Consider the following 14,765-nt stretch of genomic DNA (forward strand, 5'->3'; position numbering starts at 1 on the left):
AGCTTCCCCCCTTGCCTCCCTTTACCTGATTGCAGCAGAGAGCAGCCTGCAGAAAGGATCGCGGGTACTTTAGCGATCCTTGCAGGTTGCCATAGGCCTCCGGAGCTGTCGTCCCTCTGCTGCGATCCTGCCTCTGACGTCAGAGGAGGGAGCGGGTCGCAGCGGAAGGACAACAGCTCTGGAGGCCTATGGCAACCTGCAAGGATCGCAAAAATACCCGCGATCCTTTCTGCAGGCTGCTCTCTGCTGCAATCAGGTAAAGGGAGGCACGCGAGGCAAGGGGGAACACACAGGCCTTCGGGGGTGGGGTGTAGGCCTTCAGGTGGGGATGCATGCCTTCAGGGGGGACAGGCCTTCAGGTGGGGACAGACCTTCAGGGGGGAATCTTGGTGTAGAAGTACACGGAGGGAGGGAAGGGGGTTCAAAGATACGTGCATATGCCGGACTTTGGGGGGAAGAAATAATGGGTCTAAAAATAGAGGAGTAGATGGTGGATAATGGAGGGATTTAGGGAGGGAAGGAACAGAAAGGGAGAGAAGTTGGACACGAGATGGTGTGGAGGGGGGATAAAGATACTGGATAGGAGGGTAGTTGGGAACAGAAAGGGTAGTTGAGAAAAGGTGGATCTGTGGATGGAGATGAAGAAAAGGAAAGATACCAGACCTCCAGGGGAGGGAAGGGAAACGGAAGGGGAGGACAGAGAAAGAAGATTGATGGTTAGCATGGCAAACAAGTTATCAGAAGACTACCAGAGCCTGGGACCAACAAGATTTGAATATTGAACAGACAACAAAAGGTAGAAAAAAAAATTTATTTTCTGTTTTGTGATTACAATATGTCAGATTTGAAAAGTGTATCCTGCCAGAGCTTTTGTTAGACCGCAAACGTGAGCTAGGATTTAACAGAGAGAGGAAAAGTTTTTTTTTTTTGTTTATTTTGTTTACACCACAGCGCCAGTGTGGTTAGGAGAAGGCAAAGTGGGTGAAGAGGCTATAAAATAAACCCACCAGGATGTTTTATAAAAACACCCAATTGGGCAGGAAAATTGAATCGAATCATTGATTCAATAGGCTGAATCAAATCGAAATTTTTTTTCCTGAATCGGGCAGCACTAATATCCACAATGAATATGCATAAACGTGATTTGTAAATCAACAACTATATAATCTCCACTTTAAATGGTGGAAAAAAAAATCATTTCTGAACCCCTTCTATTTATAGCACGGTATGTTAAGCATTCAATTTCATAACATGTATGTACCTTTACTGGGAAAATGCCTCAGAAGCCACAGAGCAATGCATTCTCAAGGACTATCAAGGGGAGCCTAAGTAGCTCATTAGCTCCCTTCCTATAGCCTATCATCGGCAAAAAAAACCCAGTTAGAGTGAAAAAAGTTTAATATGAATAAATATAATTAGAAAAAATCACTTAGCTTAAATATCTGTGACAGTGCATAAAGCTTCTTGGCAGGATGCAGGCACTCAAATTTGTCCTCACAAAAATAGCCCTGCTCTATGGCTTCGGAGGCATTTCCCCAGTAAAGGTACATACGTTTTATGAAATTGAATGTTTAATATACCTTGCTATAAATAGAAGGGGTTCAGAAATGACCTTTTTTTCCAGCATTTAAAGTGGAGATTATATAGTTGTTGATTTGTTTATTGCTCTCCATTTCCTTTTGATTTTTGTTTTGTCATACAAAGTAAACTTGATTTGCATACATTGCCTCCATTATATGCAAATTTCTTTCATGCATATTCATTGTGGATATCCTGAAAACCTGACTGGCAAGGGGGTATTCCAGGTCCGAGTTGAGAAAGACTGCAATAAAGGATTGGCTTCTACCTATTCCCCCCCCCCCCCCCACCAAAATGACTTTTTTGGCTGGGAGTACAGCTTCACCATTATGGCAGAAGTGTGGGATGGAAGAGAAGTCTTTTAAGCATGATGTTTGGCTATGTGATCAAATAAAGGCCTTTTGAAGGGCACTGTGGCGCTACCTGCAATCTGTTTTTGGACATGTAATTTGCTTTTCTCTTGAGGGTCTTATTTTTACTGAACCAACATACCGGGGCACATAGGGTAAGAGAGAAATACTGTTTTTGAAGAAATCATACATATTGGGGAAAAATGTATATTGAATCACTGGCTGCAGGCTGCCCCACCCACATCTGGTACTGGAGGAACAAACTTCATTCTTTGATGGTACAGGAATCATATGGGGTCAGAAGATCACCTTAATATTATTTATACATTAAATTGTCTATACTGTTCTCCCAGGGACGCTCAGAAGGGTTTACATGAATTTATTCAGGTACTCAAGCATTTTTTTCTGTCTGTCCAGGCGGGCTCATAATTTATTTAATGTACCTGGGGCAATGGGAGGATTAAGTGACTTGCCTAGGGTCACAAGTGCAGCATGGATTTAAACCCACAACCTAAGGGTGCTGAGGCTGTAGCTTTTACCAGTGTATTAATCTCTCCTAGAGTGCGTAGTCAGAAGTTAAATGGTTGTCCTACATAGAGGCAGAGCTACTATGCAGAACTCTCATTGGGGGGAAAGTATTACTAGATTTGTTCTCTGTGCATAGCGGTTTTGGGCACATGAGCAAAGGCCTCAGGTCACTGCTGTTGGGATTCACCTGTTACCACAGTTTTTATTGGGGAGTGAAATATTGTAAACTTGTGTTGTTGATATTAGTTGTATGATCAGACTTATACTTTAATAAAAACAGATATTAAAATAAGATTGGCTTGTACCACACTTTGATAACTACCTCACTCAGTCTCTACAATGCATAACAATGTCACTAATACGTACAGTTAGGTTTTCAGTTTCTAATATCCAGAAAATGATATCTCAATATGATCCATTAATAGGAATCATCAGTCTCAGGTAGAGTATGTATATCGTTATATAATAACATCAGCAATGCACAGCAAATTAATTTCTTTTATTTTAAAAAAAAAGGTTGCTTCAATGTTGTGGAGCACATTTTGCATCTTGTATTATGTTTTTTTGTTTGGGATATGTAGATAAAAGTGCTTCAAGAAAGGAAAAAAAATAAGTTTTATTTTCTGAATTTAACAGTCAGTAAAACAGGGCTGCAAGCAGTTGAGGATTTAGACAAGTCACAAGGCCGGCCCTGGCCCAGGGCGCCAGTGATAAAGGGCAGCAGGAAAAAATGCTTGAGTACCTGAATAAATTAATGGAAACTGTTCTGAGCCCCCTTGGGAGAATGGTATAGAAAACTGAATGAATAAAGAAAGAAAGAAAATCCCTGTCTGATCTATTTTCAAACTTCTAAAGAGATAGATGCCGGATTGGGATTTTGATGCCCTTTATCACCAGTGCCTCACCTGATCCAGCAGGAGAGGGAGACAAGAAGGGGGAGATACTATACTGCAGTGGTGGTAGGGGGGCACCACTGCAAAGTTGGCTCAGGGCGCCATAGTCCCTTGAACTAGCCCCAACCAATCAATTTCCATTATCTTTCAGCCACAACATTATTATTTCTAGCACCTGGTATTTTCTTAACTGTAGTTTCATTGAGCTAGTCTACATTTTTCTTCAGTACCTAAGACTTAACAAAAAAGGAATGAAGCAAAATGGGACGAGGAGAAACATACTTAGCCTAAAATGACAAATTCCTAGAGATTTAAATGCTACAATGAACAGCACTGTTGTTTAAAAATATTGTAGCAGATATTGTTCTACAGTTGCCTGAATTGGGTTCAAATTCATTTTAAAATCCATAATGTCATGGTAGTTTTAAAAAGTTGTTTCTTGCTTCTACCATATGCAATCAGAAAAATATTTTTATTGTTCATGTAAGAAATGCTTTGTGAAATGATCACAAACAAACCCATTTGCTGTGGTACCATTTCCCTCCACATGCATTGCAAATGACAAAAGTCATCATTTCTTCATCTGGGTTGCCATTCCGCACCCAGCCAGGAAGGAAGAGAGTTCCTCTAGCAATCATGGTCACAGTGCAATCAAATTTCTCACAGTGTCTACACTTTATCTTATTTGTTTGCATGCCATTGTCGTTTCGGGGCAGCTGGTGTTCCTGAACAGACGATTCTGTATAGGAAGCCCTGAGCTGCTTTAGTTCATCGCTGGCCATTTCCATCACTGTCATCTCAGCAAACACCTTTGGACTTAAATCACCTGAGAACAGTTGCTGGCGTAAGTGGGAATTTTTGGGATTCTTTAGATTTGAAACTTTACTTCTGATACAGTTTTTGTACTTTTTGTCATTGCCACTGTGCACAGCAAATATTTCCTCCTCTATTAACTTAGCTAAGTCAAGGATGTTCTCAGATCCAGCATCAGGATCAGTCAAGGCTTGGCAAATCAGTTCCATGCATTTAACCCTTAGAGCTTGTTTCTGAATTTGCACTTGTTCTTTCGATTCATTACTTCCAGGTTCAGACTGACTTTCTGCACAATGTTCTTCCAAAGGTCTCTCAGAATTGACCTCATACACAGATATGCTGCATACTGTCTCTCTCATATTGCTACTGGATGACTGCATATCAACTGAACTGAGAAGATCCACCGTTTCTGGTGTACTCGGCTCTTGAAAAGACTGTCTTTGTGGCTCAGGAATCACAATGCAATTTTCCAGGGTCTCTTTTTCTCCATTACCAGGAGCACCATCCTGGTTGGGTTCTGTCTGAAGACAATGATTCTTATAAAACTTTTTCCACTTTACTAATAAGCATTTTGCTTTCTTTTTCAAAGCTCTGTCAGGACACTTTCTGAAAAGTCTGTACACAGCACCGACAGCATCCGTCTCTTGAAGATGCTCCACAGTTACATCAACTAATTCAAGATGAGCCAAATGGCATGCAATACCTTCATAATTGTTTTCAGAAAGAAGTTTTTCAATGTAGTAGGCTCTGGCTATTATCTCTCTATTATCAGGCATTTTTGAAGGCTGTAGCAAAAAGAAGATGAAAAAAAAAGTTAGTGATCTCTAGTTTGAGACTTTAAAAAAGCAGTATTTATTATTAATAGGGTTTCTTACATTTTTGGGGGGGAGCACAAGAAACATTGACAGGGGAACTGGTACATAGTAAGAAGTAACAGACGTAATATTTTTTTTCTTAAGTATAAAAGAGGGAATAGCAATCAAACAAACATCCTATATAATAAAAGACTAAGCGCACATGCGCACTTAGGATTTCGTGTTCCCTGCCGCTGTGGTGTGTGATCCGTGGCAGCCAACCCAGCGGCAGGGAACATTCTGGCCACTCCCTTCCTCCTGCCCTCACTCACCATGGAAGCCAGGCAAGCTCTCTCCCTGCCCACGTCCTCAGCAGGGAACACACCTCAGTCCTCACTCGCCGCCGCTGCTGCTGCTGCTGATCCTCCTGTAAAGAGCAGCCTGCGATGGTGGCCGGCTTTAGCGAACCTCGCAGGCCGCTCTCCAACCTCGGTAGCATGTTCCCTCTGACGCACGGGATCGCATCAGAGGGAACGTACTATCGAGTTGGAGAGCGGCCTGCGAGGTTCGCTAAAGCTGGCCACCATCGCAGGCTGCTCTTTACAGGAGGATCAGCCCCCCACGGGGATCGTGAGAGGAGCCGCCGGTACTTTGAACCTTGAAAAAAAAACCTTCAGCCGCAGCAGGTCAGCCCGCGGGAAGGGAAGGGGGAGGGGCCGAACGGAGCAGGACAGCTCACGGTAAGAGAAGGGAATGGGGAGTGGGGGAAAATGCTGCTACTGCTTCAGCAGGGACCTGGAGGGGAAGGGAAATACCGCTGCTACTTCTGCAAAGGAAAGTGGGAGGGGGGAGAAAAGGGAATGGGGGAGTGGGGGGAGAAGGGAATGGGGGGTGGGGGAAAATGCTGCTACTACTTCACAGGGATCTGGAGGGGAAGGGAAATATCACTGCTGCTTCTGCAAAGGAAAGTGGGGGGGGGGGAAATGCTGCTACTACTTCACAGGGACCTGGAGGGGAAGGGAAATACCGCTGCTGCTTCTGCAAAGGAAAGTGGGGGGGGGGGAGAGAGACAGAAAGAAATACAGACAGACAGACAAAGGGTGCCAGGGAGAGAGAGAGAAAAATAGCAGGAGGGAGAGAGACAGAAAGAAAGGAAGAAAGAGACAGGAGCAGGGAGAGAGACATAAATAAAGAAAAACAGACAGGCATATATTCTAGCACCCGTTAATTTAACGGGCTTAAACACTAGTATCCTATAAAATACATAGACACTATAATACTTGATAATATGAATGGGGACTAGCCAGGGTGTGGCCTTACTGATTGAAATTTGTAAGCAGCAGTGGCAAATTTATTCAAACCTAACTTATATGTATTCTGTATGTTCAGAATATGACCATGCATTTATATTAAGGTACTGTATCTCAAACGTTTTAAAATGCAAATGTTATGCCAGCAGAGGGTGCTATAATAACTAGAATTGCTAGTTTATTGGTATAGGCATGTTCAGATAATGCATTTTATTTCAAAGTCAGCAGTAGAGAAGCGCCATTATCAACTAAAATATGCGATGTGACCTCATTCCCGTTCTACAGCCCAGCTGTCCAAATCACTTAAGACTTGTCCTTACATTAGTACAGTGAACTCTCAGTTATCCGGCACCCATGGGGATTGGTGGATGCTCTAGTTTCTGGTTGCTTGAGAGTTACTGTATAAATAGTTTTGCTTCCCACCTCACTATCAACCCCCTACCCCACTTGTAAATCCAGCATCTGCACTCCCCTTCTTTCTGGGTCACTTTTTCTCCCTCCCACTTATGGATCAAGCATTCAACCATCTCCTCTCCCCTGCACCCTGCTGGACCCTCCTTCCCCCAACACTTCTGGTCCACCTCATGTACGCCATCTGTCCTCCCTCCACGTGGGTCTGACTTTCTGGACCCCCCCCCCCCCCACTTACTGAAGCAGCAGCGAGCCAATCAGAGTCTTAGGCTCCTCCCTGGTGCCTCCCAGTTGTAAGAATACTCCCCCCCCCCAAAAAAAAAAGCAAAACTGTAATAATTTGAAATTATGCGTCTAAGTCTTGATATGCTATATCTGATTAAGTTAATGGAAAGTCTCTTAATAAATTGGCTATAAAATCCTGCATTTACTATCTGCCAACGCAAGCTTGCCAGAACTCCCAGACTAAATGGCAGTTTAAGAAGAACAATGATTTTTTTTCTCTTCCTTCCTTTCCTATCGCCCCAGAACACCTGTTTCTACAATCCTCATACCCCTTCCTTGTCTAGGGCAGGAACGGATGTCTCCTAGGAGACTAAACACTGTTCGAGCAAGGGCCATGTCTGCAGTAACAACTATCATCTCCCTCATGGTACAAATGCAACACTCAACATTTTGGCAGATAATTTTAAAACATAAGAATAGCCATATTAGGACAGATCAAAGGTCCATCAAGCCCAGTATCCAGTGGACAATCCAGGTTACAAGTATCTGGTAATAAATATACCAAAAAAGTAAAACAGATTTTTTGCTGCTTATTCTAGAAAAAAGCTAATTTTGGATTTTTCATTTAGGAAATTATCCAAAACTTCTTAAAACCTGCTTAGCTAACTGCTTTTACCACATTCTCAAATAAATTCCAGAATTTCTCTCTTTACTCAATGCGTAATTATTTTCTCCAATTTGTTCTAAATTTACTACTTAGGGGAGCTTCACCGTGTGCCCCCTAGTTCTTGTATTTTTGGACTAGTAAAGGGAAAATACGCCCTACCTGATAATTCTCTTTCCTTTAGTCAGCTACACTATTCTGCACTGATGGGCGTTATCCTTACCTACCAGCAGGTGGAGGTAGAAAAAATCAAATTCTACCAGCAACATCATTGATATAAGCTGGAGTGCTCCCTGGAACAATCTACTATGCGTATGATAGGATGTACATCCTGTCATCTGGAATAAGGAAGGAAAAGAGGGCATTGCTTGTGGAAATTCCCTATCAAAAGACATCTTGGGTCTAAAGATGAAGAATAGGCCCCACTGGAGAAAGCTAATCTGCATACTATTTACTATAAAGAAAGTGATTGTTTGAAAGGAAACTGACCCTGAAAGAACGGAGGAAATTGGGGAAGAGAAGGGGAGCCTCATTTGGAGGTTTACAGGACCCCTACAATGAACTGCTAAGGGACATTTAATCTGAGAGGGGGCTTGCACCCTAACTAACCAAAGGGATGACTAATAAGACTTCAGAGTTGAAAACCACCGGTGGTCAGCATGGCCAAGGTCCAAAAGCAACCTGATGCGGCCAGAGTTACCAGAAGTGACCAAAGCCATCCACCTTTACAATGCATCTGCTCAAAATAGCAGAAGATTCCTTTTTATTCAATACACCTATGCCCCATTAACCACTGCAGCTGCAATGATAATCAAATGAGCAAAACACAAGAGTGGCAGCAACACTCCACGTCAAGTGCTCCAGAGCTCTTTAGAAGTAATGAGATTTTTCTAAGGTTTGGATATTTGTTGGATTGAAAAATCTATAATTTTTTTAACATATTTTTATTATTCCTATCTTTTTGGTTATATTCTATAATAAATAAAACTAACCCACTTGGAGAAATTGCCTCCTAAGAGAGATACTTGTTTAACTCTTCTCATTTACTCACCCCTTTGCAAAAGTGACCTTCAACCTCAATGTTGTATAGTAACTAAGGGGTCCTTTTATTAAGGCACGCTAACCAATTTAGCGCACGCTAAATGCTAAAGCATCCATTATATTCTATGGGCGCCTTAGCATTTAGCACGTACTAAATCGGTTAATAAAAGGACCCCTAAGTAAATGTAACTAATTACTGTACTACAGTTTTGATTCTTTTAAATGAAGTAATAATTTTGCTAGTTTTACCTAGTTACATTTGATGGTTGCAGTTAAAAGTAAAAGTGGAAGGAACATGTAAATGACAATTCCTCGATAAATCAAATGAAACAGCAAACTGGGAACAGGATTTTGCTATTGCAAACAGTGGATCATTTCACCTTAATTTTGCTGTTTAATGAATATAGTGGAGTTGCCTGTATTTGAACTGGTTAGATGAGTTGGGTTACTTTAAAGTGGAGATTAAGCTGAAGCTGATAACAATTCTTGATGAACAGACATCGTAGTTGCAGTACTTTTTACTCCTCCTAGATAAATTCTCCCCCAAAACCTCCACTTAAATAATCTCTTCCTCCCCAAAACATCAACCAAGTATTCAGATCCCTGAAATGTAACGTAATTTTATTTGTACTCTAACTGTAATCTATTTGTTATATCACACAGTAATGTACAGTCAATTTAATATCCAATTTGCAAGTTCTTCCGGAATTAATCCAGGTACCTCTCCTTCCTTGTAACCAAAAAAAAAACCAAAACCCCAAAACTGTTGTAACTTCACTGGAAATGTCCAGTTAGCTCTTTTGTAATCCACCTTGAACTGCAAGGTATAGGCGGAATAGAAGTCCCCTAAGGTATACAAACCTAAGATTTAGTTTAGTTTAGTAATGTAATGTAACTTTTTTACTTTTTCTTGAGTAAATTTTTAATTTCATTATACTTTTTACTTAAGTATCAAAATATGCATTTACCTTTACTTAAGTACCTTGACCTAGTACGTATGTATTTATTTTAGGTATTTATATACCGCATATAAAATTTATCCAAGCGGTTTACAATCAGGTACTCAAGCATTTTCCCTATCTGTCCCAGTGAGCTCACATAACATACCTGAGGCAATGGAGGATTGAGTGAATTGCCCAGGGTCACAAAGAGCAGCATGGATTATAAACCCACAACTGGGAATCAATTTTGACACTTCCTTATCTTTCACACCTTATCAATTTTTTAAAATTCTTAGAAATTATTTTAGAATTCTTAGAATCAATCTTTTAGAATTCTTAGAAAGATTAGAGCATTAAAGCCACATCACCACACCTTAAAAACTATAGCATGTGCCCTAGTTTTAAATCATTTAGATTACTGCTAACACCTTGTTAATAGGCCTTCCATTCTATTTATCTGCATATCATAGAAAATATATCTATCAAATTGATCCACAATATTAGGCATTGTGATCATGTCACTCCTCAGGAATGCTGGTAATCCATTTGTAGCTAAATACTATACAATTTCTTTTTTAATTTATTCACTTCACTTGATATACCACCTTCCGGCTCAGGTCTAATCACAGCAGTTAACAATACGCCATTTTGTTGCATGGTCCCATCATTCTAGAAGCCTCTACCTATAATATCTGGTCTAAGTCCCTTTTTAAGAAATTTTAATCTGCACAATTCATACTCTAAGCATTGATGGGTTTCCCCTGACCAGTAAACCCTATGAATACCGTGTCATAATTAATGTAATCTGGGAAAAGTAGCAGATCAAAAATGCTGAAAATGGCAATTTTTTTCATGTCATTGGTCCATACACAGCTTGCAAAAGTTACATGCTTGAACTTCTGTAACTTTTTTTCTTCTTTCAGATATTTGGACTGTTGTATTACAAATTGCGCTAACAAAATTTATTAAAATATAACTTTTTATTTCTGGAGACTAGCCACCTTCTCCACACACACCCCTACCCCCGAGATGATCACAATTTATTGTACTATACATTTCCACCTTTATGGTGTTTTGACTATCATGTCAGTTGTAAAAAAAAAATTAGTATTTGGTTTTAAAATATTTTTGTTTATATAATTCTATTTGATGTCTGTGCAAACTGATATGTGCAGTAAATGGCAGTATAACAAATACCCTCCCTTTTATGAAGCCGCATTAGGGATTTTTTTTTGCTGGCCACAGAGGTAAATCTCCGACGCTCATAGAATTCCTACGAGCGTCAGAGCTTTTACTGCTGCAGCTTGTGATAAAAACCCCCAATGCAGCTTAAAAAGAGGGGAGGGACCCATTCTAGTCCCAATAGCTGAGGTGTTTATTTGTTTAATCAGCATTGGGCTTCTAGGTTTGTGGTTGAACCAATTAAGGCATAGGTTATACCAGCTCTCTGGGTTCAGTACTGCTTAACCATCCCTAATACTAAGCAAACTCCTTCATTATGGGCATGAGGGAGGGATCCATTTCTAATGACTTTTGCACCGTCAAACTTTTTCAGATGTTGAGCTCTATGGTTTATTAGGATGTCTTTCTGGGTAAGTAAATATTTTATTCTGTGATTTGGCGTCTTAAAGCTTGGACTAGAAAATAATTTGTATGTTTATTGATAAGTGCAGTTTGAATTCCATTACAGGCAATCTCCTGTTTCAGAACGCCTGTTGCGGGCCAAGTGCAGGACCCGTGGTTGTGGCTTTGAGAAGAGAAGTATGGCAGGGAGGAGGGAGCCAGCCAGAGAAAGTAAATGGGTTATTTGAAAACAAATCACTCTTCCTGCAGTTAAAAGTGCATGTTGATGGTTCACTGAGTTTGTATACTACCTGAATCTACCACTGCCTCCCCTCCCCCAAGAAGCTGTTGCCCTAGGCAACTCCTAAACTAGCCTAATGGAAAGATGCAGTACATGAAGCTGCAGAACTCCAGACAGGTACTGGGCACATACTCCCGATAGCAAGGCAGAGTTGAATATCCATTTCCCAGCTATTAAAAAAATTACAGAGAACAGCCCATACTTTTAGGTCTCTCTTTCTTTCTAGGCCAGCAAACAAAGCCTTAACACCAGGGATGTGACCATCTTTGAGCGAGACCAGCAAAATACCTTTCCTCTGCACATCCAGCCTCTCTGATGCAACTCTTGTGGGCGGGATGTGGCAGACAGAAACCCAGCTACCACCTGCTGGGGAGGAGACAGATGCCGGATTTGTACAGGGGAAGTAGAGAATTGAAGAGTGCAAGAGATCTGGAGCAAAGGAGAAAGGGAAGAGGGGAGAGAAACTGGAGATGGGTGGCGGAACTGAGGGGGGGGGGGGTAAAAAGAGAAAGCTGGAGCAAAAGGAGGGGAAAGAAAGAAGGCAGATGCTGGATGTGGGAAGAGAGATATGCCAGACCACAGAGAGGTTTAGGAAGCAAAAAAGAGGAAAGAATAGGAGACCTTGGAGAGAGTTAACGAAAAAAAACAACCCAAAACCCACACACCCAAAAAAACAGAAGAGAAACACCAGGACCAAAGCAACACTCTGACAACAAAGGTAGAAAGGGGTTTTTCTTAATTATATTATTTAAGTTTCTTTCTATCCTCAACTCCAAGCGCCTCTACCTTGAAATACTCTCAATTTTTCTGCCGAGTATCACTGTTTAGCACCATTGTTATAGCGCCAGCCATCTTTAGGTTTTCCCACTTTTGTAGTGTATAACGTTCTGTGTTTATTTTTAATATCTAAAATCAATTACATCTGTGCGTTCCTCCTAACAAGTAGCCAGAAGTAGTCACCCCGCTGACACGAGAAATCACTCACCAATAAACTCTGAAACGCAGATAAAACAGACAGCGACACCTGACCGAGGCTTAGAACCCACTGAGAGAGGCTATTGGAACACCAAAACGAGGCTTGAATCCACTGACAAAGGGTTATTGGAGTACGAGAACGAGGCTTGGAACACACTATGAGAACGTCCGGGGCACCAGAATGTGTTTTTGACCACGCACAAGCTGCAAGAATGTAACTGAAAAACCTGCAACTGGTCTTCCTAAGTGGCCCAGTTTGGCAAGGAAACGCTCAACCAACTATGTTGAAGTTGAAATTCCTCAATTATCTATCGCCGTTGCTGCGCATGCTCGTTTAGTATGACGTCACTGCGGATCCACCTCTGGTTGATTATTTTCGAAATATTTTGGTTCTTTTATCAGTTTGAGCACTGTATTGCAAACTTTCAGCAGCACAATGGGAAAGAGGAAAGGCGCTGGTGCCGGTTGATTGCCTACAAGACGAGAGGCAGTCCTGTAGGTAGGGTTACCAGACACCCAGATTTCCTTGGACATGTCCGGGTGTCCGGAAGGCTTTTCAAAACCCGGCACTTTGTCTGGGTTAAGAACATTAAATTGCATCAGTTGGGGGCATGCGTAGTTGCCTTACTGCCTGATTAACAGGCAGTTGGGGGGGGGGGGGAAGGTAATGGGGAGAGGATGGGTAGGCCTGGGGGCGGGTCTAGAGGGGTCTGGATTTTACTGACATAAAATCTGTCAACCCTACTATAGGCAATCAGCTGGCACCTCTCCTCTCCAGCCCTCTTCCCTGCTGGCACTCCCCACTGGCGTCTCAGGCCCATCTTGAGGGCCTTCTTGCATGCACAGACGTCGACGTGATGATGTCATGCATGCACATGATGTCATCACGGCAACGTCCTGGCACTTCCAGATGCTTCAAGTTGCGACTACTAAGTTTAGTGTGCTGCGGCTCGAGAAAGTTTGCAAGACACTGAGTTAGAGCCTAAGGCCTGGGTAAGCCCGCTCTTGCTATCAAAGGCTAAGCAACATCAGGTCTGTCTTGTACCTGGATGGGGGACCACTGGGGAATACCAGGTGCTGTAGGCTGCTGGCCCCCATGTTGGGCAGCAGGAACATAGTGGAGCCATACATTGCACAGGAGAAGGTAATGGCAAACCACTTCAATACTCTACTTTGAAACATCACAGGGAGGATTCAGCCATGGGAGAGTGGTCAACTCAAAGGGCTCCTTTTACAAAGGCGTGCTAGCGGTTTAACACGTGCTAAACCGCCGGACGCGCTAACCACTACCGCCTCCTCTTGAGCAGGCAGTAGTTTTTGGCCAGCACGGGGGTTAGCGCGTGATGAAAAGTCGCGCGTGTTAACCCCACTAGCGTGGCTTTGTAAAAGGAGTCCAAAGGCATATACACACACATACCAACTGCTCTCACCCAATCCCAAGAGAACTGAGGCACAATTACCAGCAGTATACCGTAGATGGCTGGCATCATCCAAAACCACATGGAGTCTCTGAAGAAATAGGGAGAGTAGCTACACATTCATTTTTTGTTATAACTAAAGGATAACAGAATGCACTAGATTTATTATAATTCTATTTATATGGTAGAAATATTTATTTATTTATTTAGCCCGTCCTTCCAAAGGAGCCCAGAACGAGTTACAAAAGGACTTCAATTTTACTCGGCATTTTATATTAAATAAGTATAGTATGGTTTTCGTTTTAATGTACTTAAAAGTATAGAAGTAAAAGTGAATGTTTTTTTAATTTAAATGGTGGTTCTGGAAAAAAATAGCCCCCCCCCCCCCCCTTTTTACTAAACTGTTCATTTACCATGGTTTTTAGCACCAGCCGCGGCAGTAACAGCTCTGACGCTCATGCTCATAGGAATTTTATGAGCGTTGGAGCTGTTACCGCCATGGCCAATGCTAAAAAATGCACTACGGTTTTGTAAAAGAGGGAGTTAGTAAAAAATAATAGGGTTACTACATTTGTGATGACAAAAAAGAAGACACAGTCCCACCCCTGGCCTCGCCCTTGGCCTAGGTGGTTGCCAGGTGTGTACAGTCAGGGCTGTAGCAAGCTATAATTATACCCTTTGTGCCTTGCCCTCCATGTAGTCCCCCCTTTTCTATGATATATCAGAATTTCACATGAGAGTTTTGTACTTTATTCAAAATTTAAAATGCAATTCCTTTTTCTACCTTTGTCTAGCTGTTTAATTTTTCAAATCATGTTGGTCCCAGTCTCTGGGTTTTATGTTCATTTGATATTTTTCTCTCTCCTGTTTTCATCTCCTCCTCTACATCCATCTCTAACATTGTTTTTTTTCCCTCTCTGCATTCTTCAATTTATTTTCTCCCTCTCTTCATTCATGCCT

At 41.8% G+C, this 14,765-nt stretch overlaps 1 protein-coding gene across 4 annotated transcripts; it reads right to left on the bottom strand.

The window, feature by feature from the left end:
- Nucleotides 1-2,936: 2,936 nt before the first annotated feature.
- TCEANC (transcription elongation factor A N-terminal and central domain containing) lies at nt 2,937-12,843 on the bottom strand. 4 transcript variants are annotated; one of them, XM_033947640.1, is made up of 2 exons: nt 12,398-12,843; nt 2,937-4,947 (listed from the first exon to the last, which is right to left on the bottom strand). In XM_033947640.1, exon 2 carries the CDS (start codon nt 4,936-4,938, stop codon nt 3,856-3,858), a length of 1,083 nt encoding a protein of 360 aa, XP_033803531.1. In that variant the 5' UTR covers nt 4,939-4,947; nt 12,398-12,843; the 3' UTR covers nt 2,937-3,855. The 4 variants fall into 4 exon arrangements, with proteins under 4 accessions (XP_033803531.1, XP_033803532.1, XP_033803533.1 ...); XM_033947641.1 differs by lacking the exon at nt 12,398-12,843 and adding an exon at nt 12,333-12,352; XM_033947642.1 differs by lacking the exon at nt 12,398-12,843 and adding an exon at nt 12,199-12,218.
- Between the last annotated feature and the right edge of the window lie 1,922 nt (nt 12,844-14,765).

Source organism: Geotrypetes seraphini, chromosome 6 (genome assembly GCF_902459505.1).
Source record: "Geotrypetes seraphini chromosome 6, aGeoSer1.1, whole genome shotgun sequence".
NCBI lineage: Eukaryota > Metazoa > Chordata > Amphibia > Gymnophiona > Dermophiidae > Geotrypetes > Geotrypetes seraphini.

Excerpts from the sequence above, each read along its gene's own strand:
- TCEANC (XM_033947640.1), bottom strand. The coding sequence starts at position 4,938 with ATGCCTGATAATAGAGAGATAATAGCCAGAGCCTACTACATTGAAAAA.